The 16785-nt window shown below is 45.5% G+C and overlaps 2 protein-coding genes across 2 annotated transcripts in view; both read left to right on the forward strand.

Annotated features, from left to right (window-relative positions):
* The window catches only part of LOC140201520 (histone H3), a 57547-nt gene that overhangs the window by 25378 nt on the left and 15384 nt on the right, over nucleotides 1-16785 (forward strand). The window lies entirely within an intron of this gene.
* LOC140201519 (uncharacterized) lies at nucleotides 13014-16708 on the forward strand. The gene is made up of 2 exons (XM_072265764.1): nucleotides 13014-13190; nucleotides 14254-16708. The coding sequence occupies exon 2, from the start codon at nucleotides 14802-14804 to the stop codon at nucleotides 16488-16490; it is 1689 nt and encodes a 562-aa protein (XP_072121865.1). The 5' UTR covers nucleotides 13014-13190; nucleotides 14254-14801; the 3' UTR covers nucleotides 16491-16708.

The raw sequence follows: 16785 nt of genomic DNA on the forward strand, positions 1-16785 counted from the left end.
CAACTTGTTTCAACAGCTGGTACCATAAAGTAAGAGCACTGATCATTACATCAGCAGCTACTGTACAATGAGGGAGCAGACTATTACGACAGTCGGTTCCACACAGTAAGAGCACAGACCATTCGAACAGATGGTATCATTCAGGCAGAGCACTGACCATTACAACAGTTTAGTACTGGCTGTAAGTACACACACCTTAACCACAGATGGCATCATACAGAAAAGGGACATACAGTGCCTATAAAAAGTATTCACCCCTTTGGAAGTTTTCATGTTTTATTGTTTCACAACATTGAATCACAGTGGATTTAATTTGCCTCTTTTGACACTGGGCAATAGAAAAAGACTCGTGTCAGAGTGAAAACAATTTTCTACAAGTTGGTCTAAATTTATTACAATTATTAAACACAAAATAATTGATTGCATTAGTATTCACTCCTTTTAATATGACACACCAAATCATTACTGGTACAGCCAATTAGTGTTAGAAGTCACATAATTAGTTAAATGGAGATTTATTTTTGGAGGCTTGTGTACTTTTAAAACAGACAGTGCCATACAGTAAGGCACGGAGCATTACAACAGATGGCACCAAACAGCAAAGGCACTGACTATTACAACAGCTGGTTCCATACAGTAAATGCACAGACCGTTACAACAGCTGGTATTGCACAGTCAGGGCACAGACCACAACAATACTGCAAGGGTATAGACCATTAGAACAACCAGCTCCTTATAGTAAGGGCAGAAATGTTACAACAGTCAGCACTGACCTGTAATGGCAAAGACTGTTACAACTCTTGTTTTCATATAGCAAAGACACACATCATTACAACAACTGGTCCAAAAAAGTAAGGGCACACACTGTTACAACAGCCAGCAATGTAACAGCCCAGACCGTTACAACAGCTGGTACCATACAGTAAAGACTAAGATCCTTACAACAGCTGGTACTGTACAGTAAGGGCACAGAATGTTACCACAGACTGGACAGTACAGTAGGGGCACAGACCATTACAACAGCCAGCACCATACGATGAGGGCACAGACCATTACAACAGCCAGTACAATATGATGAGGACACAGACCATTACAACAGCCAATCCCGCACAGTAATGGCACAAACTGTTACAACAGACAGTTCTGCGCAGTTAGGGCACAGACTGTACTGTACAGTGAGGGCAAAGATCTTTGCAACAGCTGGTACTGTACAGTAGGAGCACAGACCGTTACAAAAGTTGGCACTATATAGTAAGGGCACAGAGCATGACAACAGTTTATACTGTACAGTAAGGGCATAGACAGTTACAACAGCTAGTACCATACAATAGGGGAACACATGTTACAACAGGCATTGCCATACAGTAAGGGCACCGACCATTACAACAGTCAGTTCCGCACAATAAAGGCACAGACCATTCGAGCAACCAGTGCCATTCAGTAAGAGCACTGACCTTTACCATGGGTGGCACTATACAGAAAAGGGACATTCTTGTACAATAGGCAGTGATATACAGTAAAGGCACAGACTATTACAACAGATGGCACCGTACACTAAGGGCACCAGCCGCTATACAGTTGGCTCTGTACAGTAAGGGCAAAGACCATTACAACAGCTGGTTCTGTAAATTAAGAGTACTGACCGTTATAATAGCCAAAACCAATCTGTAAGGGCACAGGCCTTTACTACAGATGGCACAGAGCATTACAACAGCTGGTTCCATACAGTAAGGACATAGACCATTCGAACAACTGGCCCCATTTGTTAAGGGCACTGACCATTACAATAGCCAGCACCAATCTGTAAAGCCCCAGACCGTTACCACAGATGGCACTGTACAGTCAGGGCACCAAACGTTACAACACCTGGTACCGCACAGTAAGGGCACAGACTATTTCACCAGCCGGTACGGTACAGCAAGGGCTCAGACCCTTACAACTGCCAGTACCATTTTGAAAGGGCACAAACTGTTACAACTGCTAGTATCATAACGTAAGGGTATAGGAAGTTTCAACACCTGGCACCATACAATAATGGCAAAGACCTTTACAACAGATAACCTGAAATAAAAACATAGAATGCTGGAAACACTCACAGCTCAGTCTATATTGAACAAGCTCTGGTTTTATTTTTGTCAGATAGATACATGGACTCTCTCAGTACTGGACCAGTGGAACATACTTGGTCTTTACAAGGAGACAGATAACTGACACTGCAGTATATGACCTGAACATCCCTATAGTGAACTGAAAGGAATCAATGAAAATGCACCACACTGCACTGTCCAGAAACAGTCAGCAGGGCTTTACAACACCAAGTCCTTCACTACCAGGACACAGGAATATAAAACTCTCCACACTGGTCAGTAAGCACACAGACCTGTACACACCCAGCATTGTACTCCACCATTAAACACCATTAAACCCAGCACTTCAATGACAGAGAAAAATACAACACTGATACTGGACTGGGATTCATGGAGCTGATCAGGTAAGAGCAAAGAAACAACATTTCCTGGTGGGAGAGTCGAGAACAGGGGAAATGGGCTGAAAGTTAGAGTCAGGCTGTGGAAAGGAGACGTCTGGAAGCATTTTTCCATGTTCAATGAGGTCAGTCCAGTGGGCAAAGCAGACGTGGGCCTGACATGGGAGGTTGGCAGGGGACCTTGAACCTAGTTTCATGCACTGGTGAAGCAGATGGAATTAGAGCTGATCAGCAGGAGAGTGTGTGAGAGTGATGCAGTCACAGAGACACAACCTTTCAGAGGAGGGCAGCAGCCACAGTAGCCAGGTCTGTGGCACAGTGATTGGCTTCAATGTACAACAGGAGAGGGTGGAGACAAGGAGAGCTGTAGTGATTGGAGATTCCATAGTGAGGGGGATGGACAGGAGATCCTGTGGCTGTGAACGAGACTCTAGTATGGAGTGTTATCTCCGGGGTGTCGGGGTGAAGGATGATTCCAGTGGGTTACAGAAGAATCTGTAGGGGGAGGGTGAACAGACAGAGGTTGTTGTACACATTCACACTGGGACAAAATGGATGAGGGCCTGCAGAGTGAATGTAGGGAATGAGGCAGAAAGTTAAAGGATTGAAAGTGGGAGCTCAAGGTGATCGATGGATTATGAGCTGGTGGGGTAGGAACAGGAGGACTGTGTAGATGACGTTGTGACCAAGAGACTGGTGCAAGAGGGAACAGTTCAGGTCTGGGACCATTAAGATCTCTCCTGGGGCAGAGGTTTCCTGTACAAGAGAGGTGGGTTGCATATGAACTGGAGGGAGACCAATATCTGAGTGGGGAGATATGCTAACGCTATTTGGGAGGGTTTAAGTCAGTCTAGCAGTGGGGTAGGATACAATGCAGTAGTGTGACAGATGAGGAGGTTGAGGCTAATAGAAATTTTAAAGTGAGCAAGATGAGCAGATAAGACAGACGGGCAAGGCAGGGAGTGAGGAAGGTCTGATAGAGTGAAGTGCAATAATTCTAATACAAGAAGCCTGACAAGTCAGGCAGATGAACTCAGGGCACGGATTTGTACATGAGACCGAGATATTCATTACAGAACACGTTTAAGGAAGGGACAGGACTGGCAGCTCAATGTTCCAGGGTACAGAAGCTACAGGCAGGTTGGAGAAGGAGGTAAGAGAGGAGGGGGAGTTGTGTTTTTAAAAGGGGAGAACATCACGATGGTACTTAGAGAGGATATTCCTGTGGGATTGTCCGGTGAGACTATATGGGAGGAACGTAGACATGAGATGAGGATGATCCAATTGAGTACCATCTGCCTTCCAAACCACTTGATGCAGAACCACAATGTCTTCATCAGATTTCCTTCCACTGTCTCTGTGTCATCAGGAGACTTGGGCATCTCACATCACGTTCCCTCCTCATGGTCATTAAACAGTGAACAACTGTGGCCAAGAACTGATCCCTAGAGTTCTCCAAAACTTTCCTCCTTCCTGTCCGAAATTGACCCACTGTTTCCAGCCACTCACAAAACACTGGGTTGTCATCCTCGAACGAGAAAGCTCATCACCTAATCCTGAAGTTGACTGGCATTGCTGACTCTGAGTTTACCACTATCAAATGTCAAGAGGGTTACGACAATCAGGAAGTCTCCAGAAGCAGCTGTGTAAATACAATGTGCTCTTAGTAAGTCTGTGGGACAGGCACAGAATGTGAAACTAATCTAATGGAGAGAGACAGACTGAGCCAAGTCACATGTTGATGGAGGGCAGAAATGACCCATTCTGATATAGACAGAAAGGCAGAGAATTTGTTGTTTGTCCGGATGCCTGAACTGTCTCCAGTTAGAAGATAAAGTGTTGTTCTTCCAAATTGTGTTGAGCCTTGCTGTAACTGTGACAGCGGAGGTCACCATACAGACTAAAATTATCTCAGCTGAAATGTTGTCCTTTACCCACTGTTGTCATTTACAAACATCCTACAGTGTATAAAAGGCAAGTGATTTGTGTATGGGAATCTCAAACACAATAGCTCGTCAGTTCTGCTGTGCCTGTCTGTTCACCAGCACCGATCGCTGAATGTGGAAGAAGAGATCTTTGAGAAGGCTGCACACCAGTCATAGCAAGGAGAACCCGAATACATGTACATGTCCGTGATCTGAAATGATAAATTCCCATAGGGTTGATAGCAGTGAAATGTTATTCACTGGTTCTCATTTTATAAGGGCTTCACAAGGCAATCCTAGCTGCAGATAGGAGAGGCCATTCACATGATCTGTGTGTGGGAAGGGATTCATTCAGTTAACCCACCTTGTGAGGGTCCAGCGAATTCACAACAAATAGAGGCCACAATTCCGTCTGGAGTGAGCAAAGAGTCATCTCACCTGCTAAAGCACCAGCAACTTCACAACAGGGAGGAGGTTCAAATATGCTGTATAATTCTGGCACCTCCCTCCCCTTTCTCAATCTTTTCATCTCCATCATTAGAGACAAACTATCAACTAACACCTTTTATAAGTCTACCAATTTGCACGGTTATCTTGACTATACCTCTTCCTGCTCTATCTCCTGTAAAATTGCTATTTCCTTTCCTCAGTTCCTGCACCTCCTCCACATCTGTTCCCAGGATGTGGCTTTCGTTTCGAGGATATCAGAGATGTTCTTCTCCTTCAAAAGGCAAGCTTTCTCTCTGTCCACTATTCATTTCCCCCTCACTCACATCTCCTTCATTGCCTGAAAATCCGCGCTCAACCTATCTTCCCGCTGTCTTAACAGTGGTGGAGTTCCTCTTGTCCTTATCTACCACCACATGAGCCTACTCTTCCAACATATCCTCCTCAGAACTTCAACCTTCTCCGAAGGGATCCTGCCACAATACATAACTTTCCTTCTCCCCCTCTGCTTTCTGGAGGGATCACTCCTTCAGCGATTCCCTTGTCCATTCGTCCCTCACCACTAATCTCCCTCCCGACACTCATCACTGCAAATGTCCAAGGTGCTACACCTGTCCATTCACCTCCTCCCTCACCTCAATTCAGGTCCCTAAACAGTCCTTCCAGGTGAGGCAACACTTAACCTGTGAATCTGCTGGGGTTGTCTACTGTGTCCAATCCTCCTGACGCAACCTCCTCTGCATTGGTGAGGCCTATCGTAAATCGAGTGACCACTTTGTCGAGCACCACCGCTCCATTCACCGAACGCAGAACTTGCCAGTGGCCAAAATATCTCAATTCCTATTCTGACATGTCAGTCTGTAGCCTCCTCTTGTGCCCAGATGAGGCCACCTCAGGGTGGACAAACAACAACTTATATTCCATCTGAGTAGCCTGATGGCATGAATATCGATTTCTCCATGAAATAACTTTTTCCCCTTCCCTCCTTCTCTATTTCCCACTCTGGTGTTTTACCTCTTTTCACCTGCCTATCCTTTTCTGCTGGGTCCCCTCCTCTTTCCTTTTCTCCAATGGTCCACTCTCCTTTCCTATCAGATTCCTTCTTCTCCAGCTCTTTACCTTTCCCACCCACCTTCGCCTTCACATTCCAGCTAGCGTCCTTCTCTTCCCCCCTCCCCCACCTTTTTATTCTGGCATCTTCCCTCTTCATATTCAGTCCTGCAGAATGGTCTTGACCTGAAACATTGACTGTTTATTCATTTCTAAAGATGCTGCCTGGCCTGCTGAGTTCCTCCAGCATTTTGTGTGTATTGTTTTGGATTTCCAGTATCTGCAGACTTTCTTGTGTTCACTTGTGTTGAACGTTTAACCATCACATTGGCTGAATTCAATTACAAGTTCACAAAACACTGTTAATGTCATATTCTGTAGATGTTGGGCTGTTCATCACACCCAGGACAGACCCCTGATCACTGAGCGTTAGAGGGGTTTGTTCTGCTGTTGCTGACCTGAAGTTAGACTGGTGTTTAATGTTGTGGATCTGTGACAAATAAATCTGTCCTATTTCAAATCCTGTGTCTCGGGTGCTTCCTGTCTCTGTCCAATATACAGTAGAGAGGTCACTCAGTCCAACTGGTCCCTGCCTGTGTTTCTGTTCCATATCAGTCCTTTTACATCCATCCCTGCTGTTCACCTCTCACACTCCCTGTGATGACAGGGTGCAACTGGTCAGCACTCTGTGGGTGAAGAATTTGCTGAATTTGCTACATGACTTTCTGCAGACTGAGAAGGATGATGGGCTCACTGTGGAATTCTTCTCAATTACCGTGAGCACAGGCCCAGCGTCATCAAACGCTCCTCATACGATAAGCCTTTCAATCCTGCAAACATTTAAATGAACTTCCTTAGAACCCTCTTCAAGGTCAGCACGTCTGTTCTTAGATAAGGAGCCCCAGACTGCTCAGATTCCTGCAAGTGAGGCCTCACCAGTGTCTTATAAAGCCTCAACATTACATCCTTTGTTTTGTATTCTAGTCCTCTTCAAATGAATGCTAACATGCCATTTCCCTATCTCACCACTGACTCAACCTACAAACTAACCTTCAGAGAACCCTGCACAATGATTCCCAAGTCCCTTTGCACCTCAGGTTTTTGAATTTTTTCACCATTTAGAACATAATATATGCTTTTATTTCTTTTACTAAAATGCATGATCATACACTTCACAACACCACCATTTTTATTCTGTGTAAGTCCTTCTGTAGACTGTCTGCTTCCTCAACACTAACCGCCTCTCCACCTATCTTTGTATCATCCATAAACTTGGCCACAAAGCCATCAATTCCAACATATCATATCATTGACACATAGCATAAAAAGAAGTGGTTCCAACACAGGCCCGTGGAACCTGCTGTCACCCAGAAACTGGTCTTTTTAATCCCACCCTTTACCTCCTGTCAGTCAGTCAATGCTCTATCCATGCTAGTATCTTTTCTGTAATACTATGGGCTCTTAACTTGTTAAGCACCCTCATGTGTGGCACCTTGCCAAAGGCCTTCTGAAAATTCAAGTAAACAACACCCGCTGATTCTCCTTTGTCTTCCTGCTTGTCATTTCTTCAGAATTCAACAAATTTGTCAGGCAGGATTTTCCCTTAAGGAAACCATGCTTACTTCAGCCTATTTTATCAGGTACTTTGAAGTACCCGAGATCACATCCTTAACAATTGACTCCAACATCTTCCCATCACTGAGCTCAGACTAACTGTCCTATAATTTACTTTGTTCTACCTCCCCCCTTTCTTGAAGAGTGAAGTGACATTTGCAATTTTCCAAACCTCCAGAACCATGCCAGAATCCATTGATTTTTCCAAGATCATCATTAATACCTCCACAATCTCTTCATCCATCCCTTTCAGAACCCTGGGTTGGAGACCATCTGACCCAGGTGACTTATCTACTTCCAGTCCATTCAGTTTCTCAAGAACATTCTCCCTACTAATGGCAACTTCACTCACTTTTAACTCCTGACACTCTTGAACTTCCAGCATACTGCTGGGTCTTCCACAGTGAAGAATGATGTAATATACTTATTTATTTCTTCTGCCATTTCCAGCATTGTTTGACAGCAGTTCGATATCTACTCTCACCTCTCTTTTACACTTTATTTATCAGAAGAAACTTTTTGTATCCTCTTTAATATTATTGGCTAGCTTACTTTCCTATTCCATCTTTTTCTTATTTATGGCTTTTTTAGTTGCCTTATGTTGATTTTTTAAAACGCCATAATCCTCTAACTTCTCACTAGTTTTTGTTCTATTATATGCCTTCCCCTTGGCCTTGACTTCTCTCGTCAACCACGGTTGGATCATCCTGCCTTTAGAATACTTATTCTTCTTTGGCATATATCTATCCTGCTTCTTTTGAATTCCTCCAAGAAACTCCAGCCATTCCCGCTCAGCCGACACCATCCTTAATAGTGTTTCCTTCCAATCTATTTTGGTCAGCTCCTCTCATGCCTCTGCAGTACCTCTCACTCCACTGTAAGACTGATACACCTGACTTCAGCTTCTCCTTCTCAAACTGCAGGTGAATTCTATCATATTTTGATCACTGGCTCCTTGGGGTTCCTTTACCTTAAGCTCTCCGATCAATTCCAGTTCATTGCACAACACCCAATCCAAAACAACTGATTCCCTAGTGGGCTCTACTGTGAGCTGCTCTAAAAATTTATCTCATAGGCATTCTACAAACTCTCCCTTTTGGAACCCAACATGAACCTGATTTTCCCAATCTACCTGCATATTGTACACCACATCTTTGCTACCGTTCAAGGATCAATATATAACTCCCATCAGGGTCTTTTTACCCTTGATCAGCACTGGAAAGAAAGATGAGAAATCAGAGTAAGAAGGTGGAGGGAGTGGAAGAAGGTGGTGTGTGATAGGTGAAACGAGGAGAGGGTGAAATAAAGATCCGTGACACTTCACGCACTCTTGATTATTTCAATAATTTCAAGTTCCCTGGCCCTGATCATCTCATTTTCACTAATTCTCCATCTACTTCTTTGGCAAGGAGTCTCTGGCACGCACTGATGACCCCTTCTCCCACGTTCAACCCTTCTCCTTTTCCTAGACATCCTGCTCTAGTCTTCTACCCGCTCAGGATTTTTTTATTGCTCACTGCCGATGGGACATCAACCGTCTCGATCTTAACACTCCTCTCTCCAATTCTAGCCTCACTCCTTCTGAATGTGCTGCTCACTGCTTTCTCCACACTAATCCTAACCTCAACGTTAAACCCACAGATAAGGGGGTGCTGTAGTGGTCTGGGAGACTGTCCTGCACCTTGCTGAGGCCAAGCAGCAACTCTCAGACACCTCCTCTTACTTACCCTTTGAACAGGACCCCACTAAGGAGCACCAGGCCCTTGTCTCCTGCACCATCACCAACCTTATCTACTCTGGGGATCTCCTATCCACTGCCACTGACCTCATAGTTCCCTCACTCTGTACCTCCTGTTTCTACCTCCTACCCAAGATCCATTAACCTGCTTGTCCAGGTAGACCCATTGTTTCCGCTTGTTCCTGCCCCACCAAACTTATATTTCAATACCTTGAACAAGAGAAAATCTGCAGATGCTGGAAATCCAAAGCAACACACACAAAGTGCAGGAGGAACTCAGCAAGCCAGGCAGCTTCTTTGAAAAATAATAAACTGTTGACTTTTCAGGCCAAGACCCTTCAGCAGGACTGGAGAAAAATAAGATGAGGAGTAGAATTAAAAGATCGGAGGGGAGGGTCTGTTTCTCCCTTCCCTCCCCCAACCTTTTAACTCTACTCTTCATCTTTTTTCTCCAGACCTGCTGAAGGGACTCGGTCCAAAACGTCGACTGTACTCTTTTCCATAGATGCTGCCTGATCTGCTGAGTTCCTCCAGCATTTTGTGACTGTTGCTTTGGATTGCCAGCATCTGCAGATTTTCTGTTGTTTGTCTTTTTATCCTTGCAGTTTCTAAGCTCTACCCACAATGATGTTACACCTTCTGATCCTATGTTTCCTCTTTCTAAGGATGTGATTTCATGTTTTACCAACAGAGCCACACTACTCCCTCTGTCAACCTGTCTGTTCTTTTGATACAATGTGTACATGAAAGCATAAAGCTCCCAGCTATGATCTTCTTTCAGCCACAACTCAGTGATGTGAACAACAACATACATGCCAATCTCTAATGGTGCTACAAGTTCAAACGCCTTATTCCATATACAGTACTGCGTGTATTCAAACATAACACTTTCAGTCCTCAATTCATCACCCTTTTTGATTTTGTCACCCTTTTACAATGCAACTCATCCCATTGTCAGCAATTTTACCCCATCATCAGCCTCTCCTTGCCAGCAGTCTCACTATACACAGCCTCTGTTTGTGAACCAACTACCCCATCCTCAGCCTTATCACTCCAGTTCCCACCCCCATGCCAAATTAGTTTAAACCAGCCGCCACCCCTGACCAGCTGTAGCCAACCTGCCCTCATGGTTATTGGTTCCCCTCAGGTTCAGGTGTAACCCATCCCTTTTCTACAGGTCATAGCTTCCCCAGAAGAATTCCAATGATCCAGAGATCTGAACATCTGTCCTCTGCACCAGTTTCTCAGTCCCGCATTCATCTGCCAAATCATTCTATTCTTAACCTCACTGGCATATGGCACAGTCAGTAATCCAGAGATTACTACCCTGAAGGTCCTGCTTTTCATCTTTCTATCTAGCTCCCTAAAATCTCTCTTCTGGTCCTGTTTACCTTTCCTGCCTATGTCATTGGTGCCAATATGTACTAAGACTTTTTGCTGCTCACCCTTCCCCTTTTGAATGCTGTTGACCCCATCAGATACATCCCTAACCCTGTCACCTTGGGGCAACATATCATCTGGATGTCTCCATTGCGTCCACAGAATTTTGTCTCTTTTTATTTAACTAAGGGATCTCCTGTCACTGCTCTTCTCTTCTGAGCCACAACACCAGTCTCAGTGGGAGAGACCTGGTCACTGTAGCTCCCCACTGATACATCGTTTCACACAACAGTATTAAAAGTGCAAAACATATTCCTGAGAGGAACGGCCACAGGGGTACTCGGCACTGTCTGCCAATTTATTTTCCTTCTCCTGACAGTCACCTGCTCCTTCAACCCATGGATGACCTTCTGCCTGTAACTCCTGACTATCACTTCCTCAGGCTTCAGTGTGACCCGCAGGTCATCGAGCTGCAGCTCCGGTTCTTTAACACGTGCGCTGAGGATCTGCAACTCGGTGTACCTGGAGCAAATGTGGTTATCCGGGAGGCGGCTGGTCTCTCAGACTTCCCACATCTTACACACACGGCTCCCAGAGCCATTTTTACTGCACTAAATGTGCCCTAACAGACGGGGAATGAAGAATAATAAGAAGAAATAGAAACTTATCTGGTACTTACTTCGCTCAAGCCTGATGAGCCAAAACCACTCTGTCAATGGCCAGCCCGCTTGCCCCTGCATTTTTTTTAAATCTTCAGCCGCGTATCGGAGTGAAATCACCGCTTCTTCTCGAGCTCCCGCTCACTGCTTGGACGCAGTCCAATTGTGCCTCCTCACACAGCTTGCTTACTGCAGTACACCACCCTCTTCTAAAGTGTAACAGCTGAATGTTCGGTAAATCTTTGAGAGCTTTGGGGCTCCTGAAAGTAGTGGTGGCTAGAGTTTACTGGGAGAAAGAGGAGGAGGAGGACCAGGAGGATGTGGCTACAAATGAAAATCAGCAATATGTGGAAACCGATTGACAGAAAAACGTTGTTTATTTCTGCAAAATGCTGTTGGAACTCAGCGGGTCAAACGACATATATGGAGAAGAATAAATGTCGACAAAACACTTCATCATACCTGTACTGTTTATTCCTCTGCTAAAATACTGTCTGACCTGCTGAGTTCCTCCAGCACTTTGTAAGTGTTATTCTATTACCTGACTGGCAGACCACAGTACGTGTGCTTGCAACACTATGTGTCCGACAGAGTGATCAGCAGCACTGGGGCTCCATAGGGGACTGTCTTGTCTCCCTTTCTCTTCACCATTTACACCTCGGACTTCAACTACTGCATAGAGTCTTGGCATCTTCAGAAGTTTTCGGATGACTCTGCCATAGTTGGATGCCATAGAAAGATGAGGCTGAGTACAGGGCTACGGTTGGAAACTTTGTCACATGGTGTGAGCAGAATTATCTGCAGCTTAATGTGAAAAAGGCTAAGGAGCTGGTGGTCGACCTGAGGAGAGCTGAGTTACCGGTGACCCCTGTTTCCATCCAGGGGGTCAGTGTGGACATGGTGGAGGATTACAAATACCTGGGGATACGAATTGACAATAAACTGGACTGGTCAAAGAACACTGAGGCTGTCTACAAGAAGGGTCAGAGCCGTCTCTATTTCCTAAGGAGACTGAGGTCCGGACGATGTTGAGGATGTTCTACGAGTCTGTGGTGGCCAGTGCGATCATGTTTGCTTTTGTGTGCTGGGGCAGCAGGCTGAGGGCAGCAGACACCAACAGAATCAACAAACTCATTCGTAAGGCCAGTGATGTTGTGGGGATGGAACTGGACTCTCTCACGGTGGTGTCTGAAAAGAGGATGCTGTCTAAATTGCATGCCATCTTGATCAATGTCTCCCATCCACTACATAAGGTACTGGGTGGGCACAGGAGTACATTCAGCCAGAGATTCATTCCACCGAGATGCAGCACAGAGCGTCATAGGAAGTCATTCCTGCTTGTGGCCATCAAACTTTACAACTCCTCCCTTGGAGGGTCAGACACCCTGAGCCAATAGGCTGGTCCTGGACTTATTTCATAATTTACTGGCATAATTTACATATTACTATTTAATTATTTATAGTTCTATTACTATTTATGGTGCAACTGTAACGAAAACCAATCTCCCCCGGGATCAATAAAGTAAGACTATGACTATGACTATGACTGTATTTCCAACATCTGCAGAATAGCTCGTGTTTTATATCTGCATTTGTAAGTGGGTTAGACTTTGAAATTTGACACAGGGAATGTTCGTTGATATTGAGTATATTGTTTATGGGAGCTTGCTGAGTTTTCTACATAAAAATGTTGACTATTATTGAAACATTCATGTTACGTGGACCAGTACTTGAAGCGAATTAAATGGCACTGTGCTTACCCAGAAGTCTCCGCACTTCAGAATGTGCCGTAGGTGACCCAGCGATTGAATGCGCAGGCGTAAGGGTCGCCGTAACGCACAAATATCACGCAGACGCTCAGTGGACAAAAGACTCTGGAGGATCGACAGCAGGTAGGAGCGGGGCTGTGGGTGGGCGATTTCATTCACTCGGGTGTCTGCACTCTGACTGAGGAACAATTGCTGTGATCTCCCGATACACGGTGAGACTGGTCCCGGTGATTTCCGTCACTCAACCCCGTGATCCGTCTCACAACCCCGGGGAGTGATTTTGCTGATGGGCAAAGGTGCTGGCGCCATTTCTGTGGCGCATGCGTAGCGTTGGGACCGTGACGGGTTTCTTGTTCGTGGGGGTTTCTGGGTATACGGGCAGCCATGTATGATACTTTCCACGCCTCCTCGCAAGTTCGTAAAGTGTACTTGGGAGCACATGCGGAGGGAATGGGAGCATATAGATCTTCCAGCATTTCGAGCTCCAGCTCCAGGTATCTAAATCTGAGGATTAGGAACGGCACAAAAATATAGTTTCGAGTTAGACTCTTCGTTCGAGATTATCTTACTGTCAACCAATTAGGAACGAATTCCTTCCATCGGCTCTAGTTCTTGAGAAAATTACCTTTGTTCTGCCTCCTCTTGTTCTGGGCCTTTGTACCCATGAGACTATGTTTTGAACTGTTCTTTCTGGGTACGTAATGATGTCAATCAGCTTAGTCCTGGGTAACGAGTGACCTACAGTGTATAGATTTCACATCGCTAAACTGTCACACTCCATTGAGAAAGGATACTGCCTCCTTCATATTCATTGGCATTGCTGTAGATGAGTTCACCACCTGGGGGGGAGTCAGAGTAATTAGAAAGTCTCCGGGATCATCCATATAATATCCTGTTCTCTTTGTGGTGCTGTGGGATATAATTTGAAATAATATTAACGGAGAGAGACAAACTGAGCCGAGTCACAGAATGAAGACAGGCAGAAATGGCCCATTCTGTTACAGTCAGAGAATTTGCTGGTCAGTGCAGATTCCTGATCTGTGCCCAGTTAGAAGATGAGTTGTTCCTCTAACTTGTGTTGAACCTCACTGTAACACTGATGTGGGAGCTCAGCATAGACACCGAAATGATCTCATCTGAAATGCTGTCCTCCTTCCATTGATTTATTTTGTGAATCTTTTTACAGGTTAGAAACGGCAAAAATTTTGTGTACAGGAATCTCAAACACAACAACACATCAGTTTTGCTCCCTCTGTCCAGATATTTAAGGAGTGACCAGATAGTTCCTTTATAACATTCATTGTTGATCCTTGAAGATGTACCTCATCCCAGCTGGAAATGTACTTCGTGTCTGAAATGATATTTTCTGTTGTAACTCAGTGAAATCCACTGGAACCGGGTGCAGAGAACACACCAGCATTTGTTCATTAGAGAGAAGCTCTTCAACTGCATTGATTGTGCGAGGGATTCACTACGTCTGATTTCTGGAGTATTGATATCAGTCTGGGAAGAGATTCACTCACTCAGCTGACACGCATACACACCAGTGAGTTCGCAGTGGGAAGAGGCCATTCACCTGCTTCGGCTGTGGAACGGGATTCACTCACTCATTCAGATTGCATACACACAAGTGAGTTCACACTGGGGAGAAACCATTCACCTGCTCAGACTGTGTGAGGGGATTCACTCAAGTCATCTGACCTACTGACACACCAGTCAGTTCACACTGGGGAGATGCCATTCACCTGTTCAGTCTGTGGGAAGGGATTTCCTCAGTCATTTCAACTGAAGGTACATCAACGAGTTCACACCGGAGAGAAGCCGTTCACTTGTTCTGTGTGTGGGAAAGGATTCACTCAATCGTCCAATCTACGGAGACACCAATCAATTCACACTGGGAAACGTCCGTTCACCTGCACAATCTGTGGAATGGGATTCATTCAGTCATCTGACCTACTGGCACACCGGTCAGTTCACACTGGGGAGAAGCCATTCATCTGTTCAGACTGTGGGAAAGGATTTCCACGGTCATTTCAGTTGAAGGTACATCAGCGAGTGCACACAAGGGAGAGGCCATTCACCTGCCCAGACTGTGGGAAGGGATTCACGCAGTCATCTGAACTGAAAGTACATCAACGAGCTCACACTGGGGAGAGGCCATTCACCTGCTCAGATTGTGGGAAGGGATTCACCCACTCATCTAACCTACAGACACATCAGCGAGTTCACACTGGGGAACGGCCATTTATCTGCTCAGTCTGCAGGAAGGGATTCACTCAATCATCTCAGCTACTGGCACACCAGTCAGTTCACTCTGCAGAGAGGCCATTCACCTGCTCAGAATGTGGGAAGGGATTCACTCACTCATCTAACCTACAGGCACACCAGCGAGTTCACTCTGGGGAGAAACCATTCACCTGCTCAGATTGTGGGAAGGGATTCACTCAGTCATCTCAACTGAAGGTACATCAGCGAGTTCACACAGGAGAGAGACCATTCACCTGCTCAGAATGTGGGAAAGGATTCACTCAGTCATCCAACCTACAGACTCATCAACTAGTTCACACTGGGAAGAAACCGTTCACCTGCTCAGATTGTGGGAAGGGATTCACTGAGTCATCTCAACTCAAGGTACATCAGCGAGTTCACACTGGGGAGAAACCATTCACCTGCTCAGACTGTGGGAAGGGATTCACTCGGTCATCTAATCTATTGGCACACCAGCGAGTTCACACTGGGGAGAGGCCATTCACCTGCCCGGAGTGTGGAAAAGGATTTACTCAGTCATCAAACCTACTGGCACACCAGTCAGTTCACACTGGGGAGATGCCGTTCACCTGCTCAGACTGTGGGAAGGGATTTCCACGGTCTTTTCAACTAAAGGAACATCAGCGAGTTCACACTGGGGAGAGGCCATTCACCTGCTCAAACTGTGGGAAGGGATTCACTCACTCATCCCACTTACAGACACACCAGCGAGTTCATACAGGAGCGAGGCCGTTCACCTGTTCTGTGTGCGGGAAGCGGTTCACTCAGTCATCCAACCTACGAAGACACCAGTCAGTTCACACTGGGGAGATGGAGTTCACCTGTTCAGACTGTGGGAAGGGATTTCCAATGTCATTTCAACTGAAGGTACACCAGCGAGTTCACACTGGGGAGAGGCCATTCACCTGCTCAAATTGTGGGAAGGGATTCACTCAGTTATCACATCTGCAGACACATCAGCGAGTTCACACAGGAGAGAAGCCGTTCACCTGTTCCATTTGTGGGAATGGATTCACTCAGTTATGCAACCTGCGGACACATCAGTCAGTTCACACTGGTGAGAAACCGTTCTCCTGCTCTGAATGTGGGAAGAGATTCACTCAGTCATCCAACCTTGTGACGCACTACCGAGTTCACACTGGGGAAAAGGTTTAATAAGCTGCTTGCTGGATGTTTAACCATCACAGTTGCTGAATTCAGAGGCAAGTTCAAAAGTGACTGTTGAACTCTGCAATTATTGCTGCTGCTCATCACACCCAGTTCTGTACCCTGGTCACTGGGCATGGGAGGAGTTTCTTCTGCTGATGTTCCCCTTTGATGGGACTGGAGTTTAATATTCTGGATCTGTGACTAATAAATCAGTTCTATTTTAATCACTGTCTCAGGTGCCTAGTGAATCTACAATACACCCAGTGTACAGTAGGAAGTCAACTCAGCCCAGCTGATCCCT

This window comes from Mobula birostris, chromosome 8 (assembly GCF_030028105.1).
Source record: "Mobula birostris isolate sMobBir1 chromosome 8, sMobBir1.hap1, whole genome shotgun sequence".
In the NCBI taxonomy this organism is placed as follows: Eukaryota; Metazoa; Chordata; class Chondrichthyes; order Myliobatiformes; family Myliobatidae; genus Mobula; species Mobula birostris.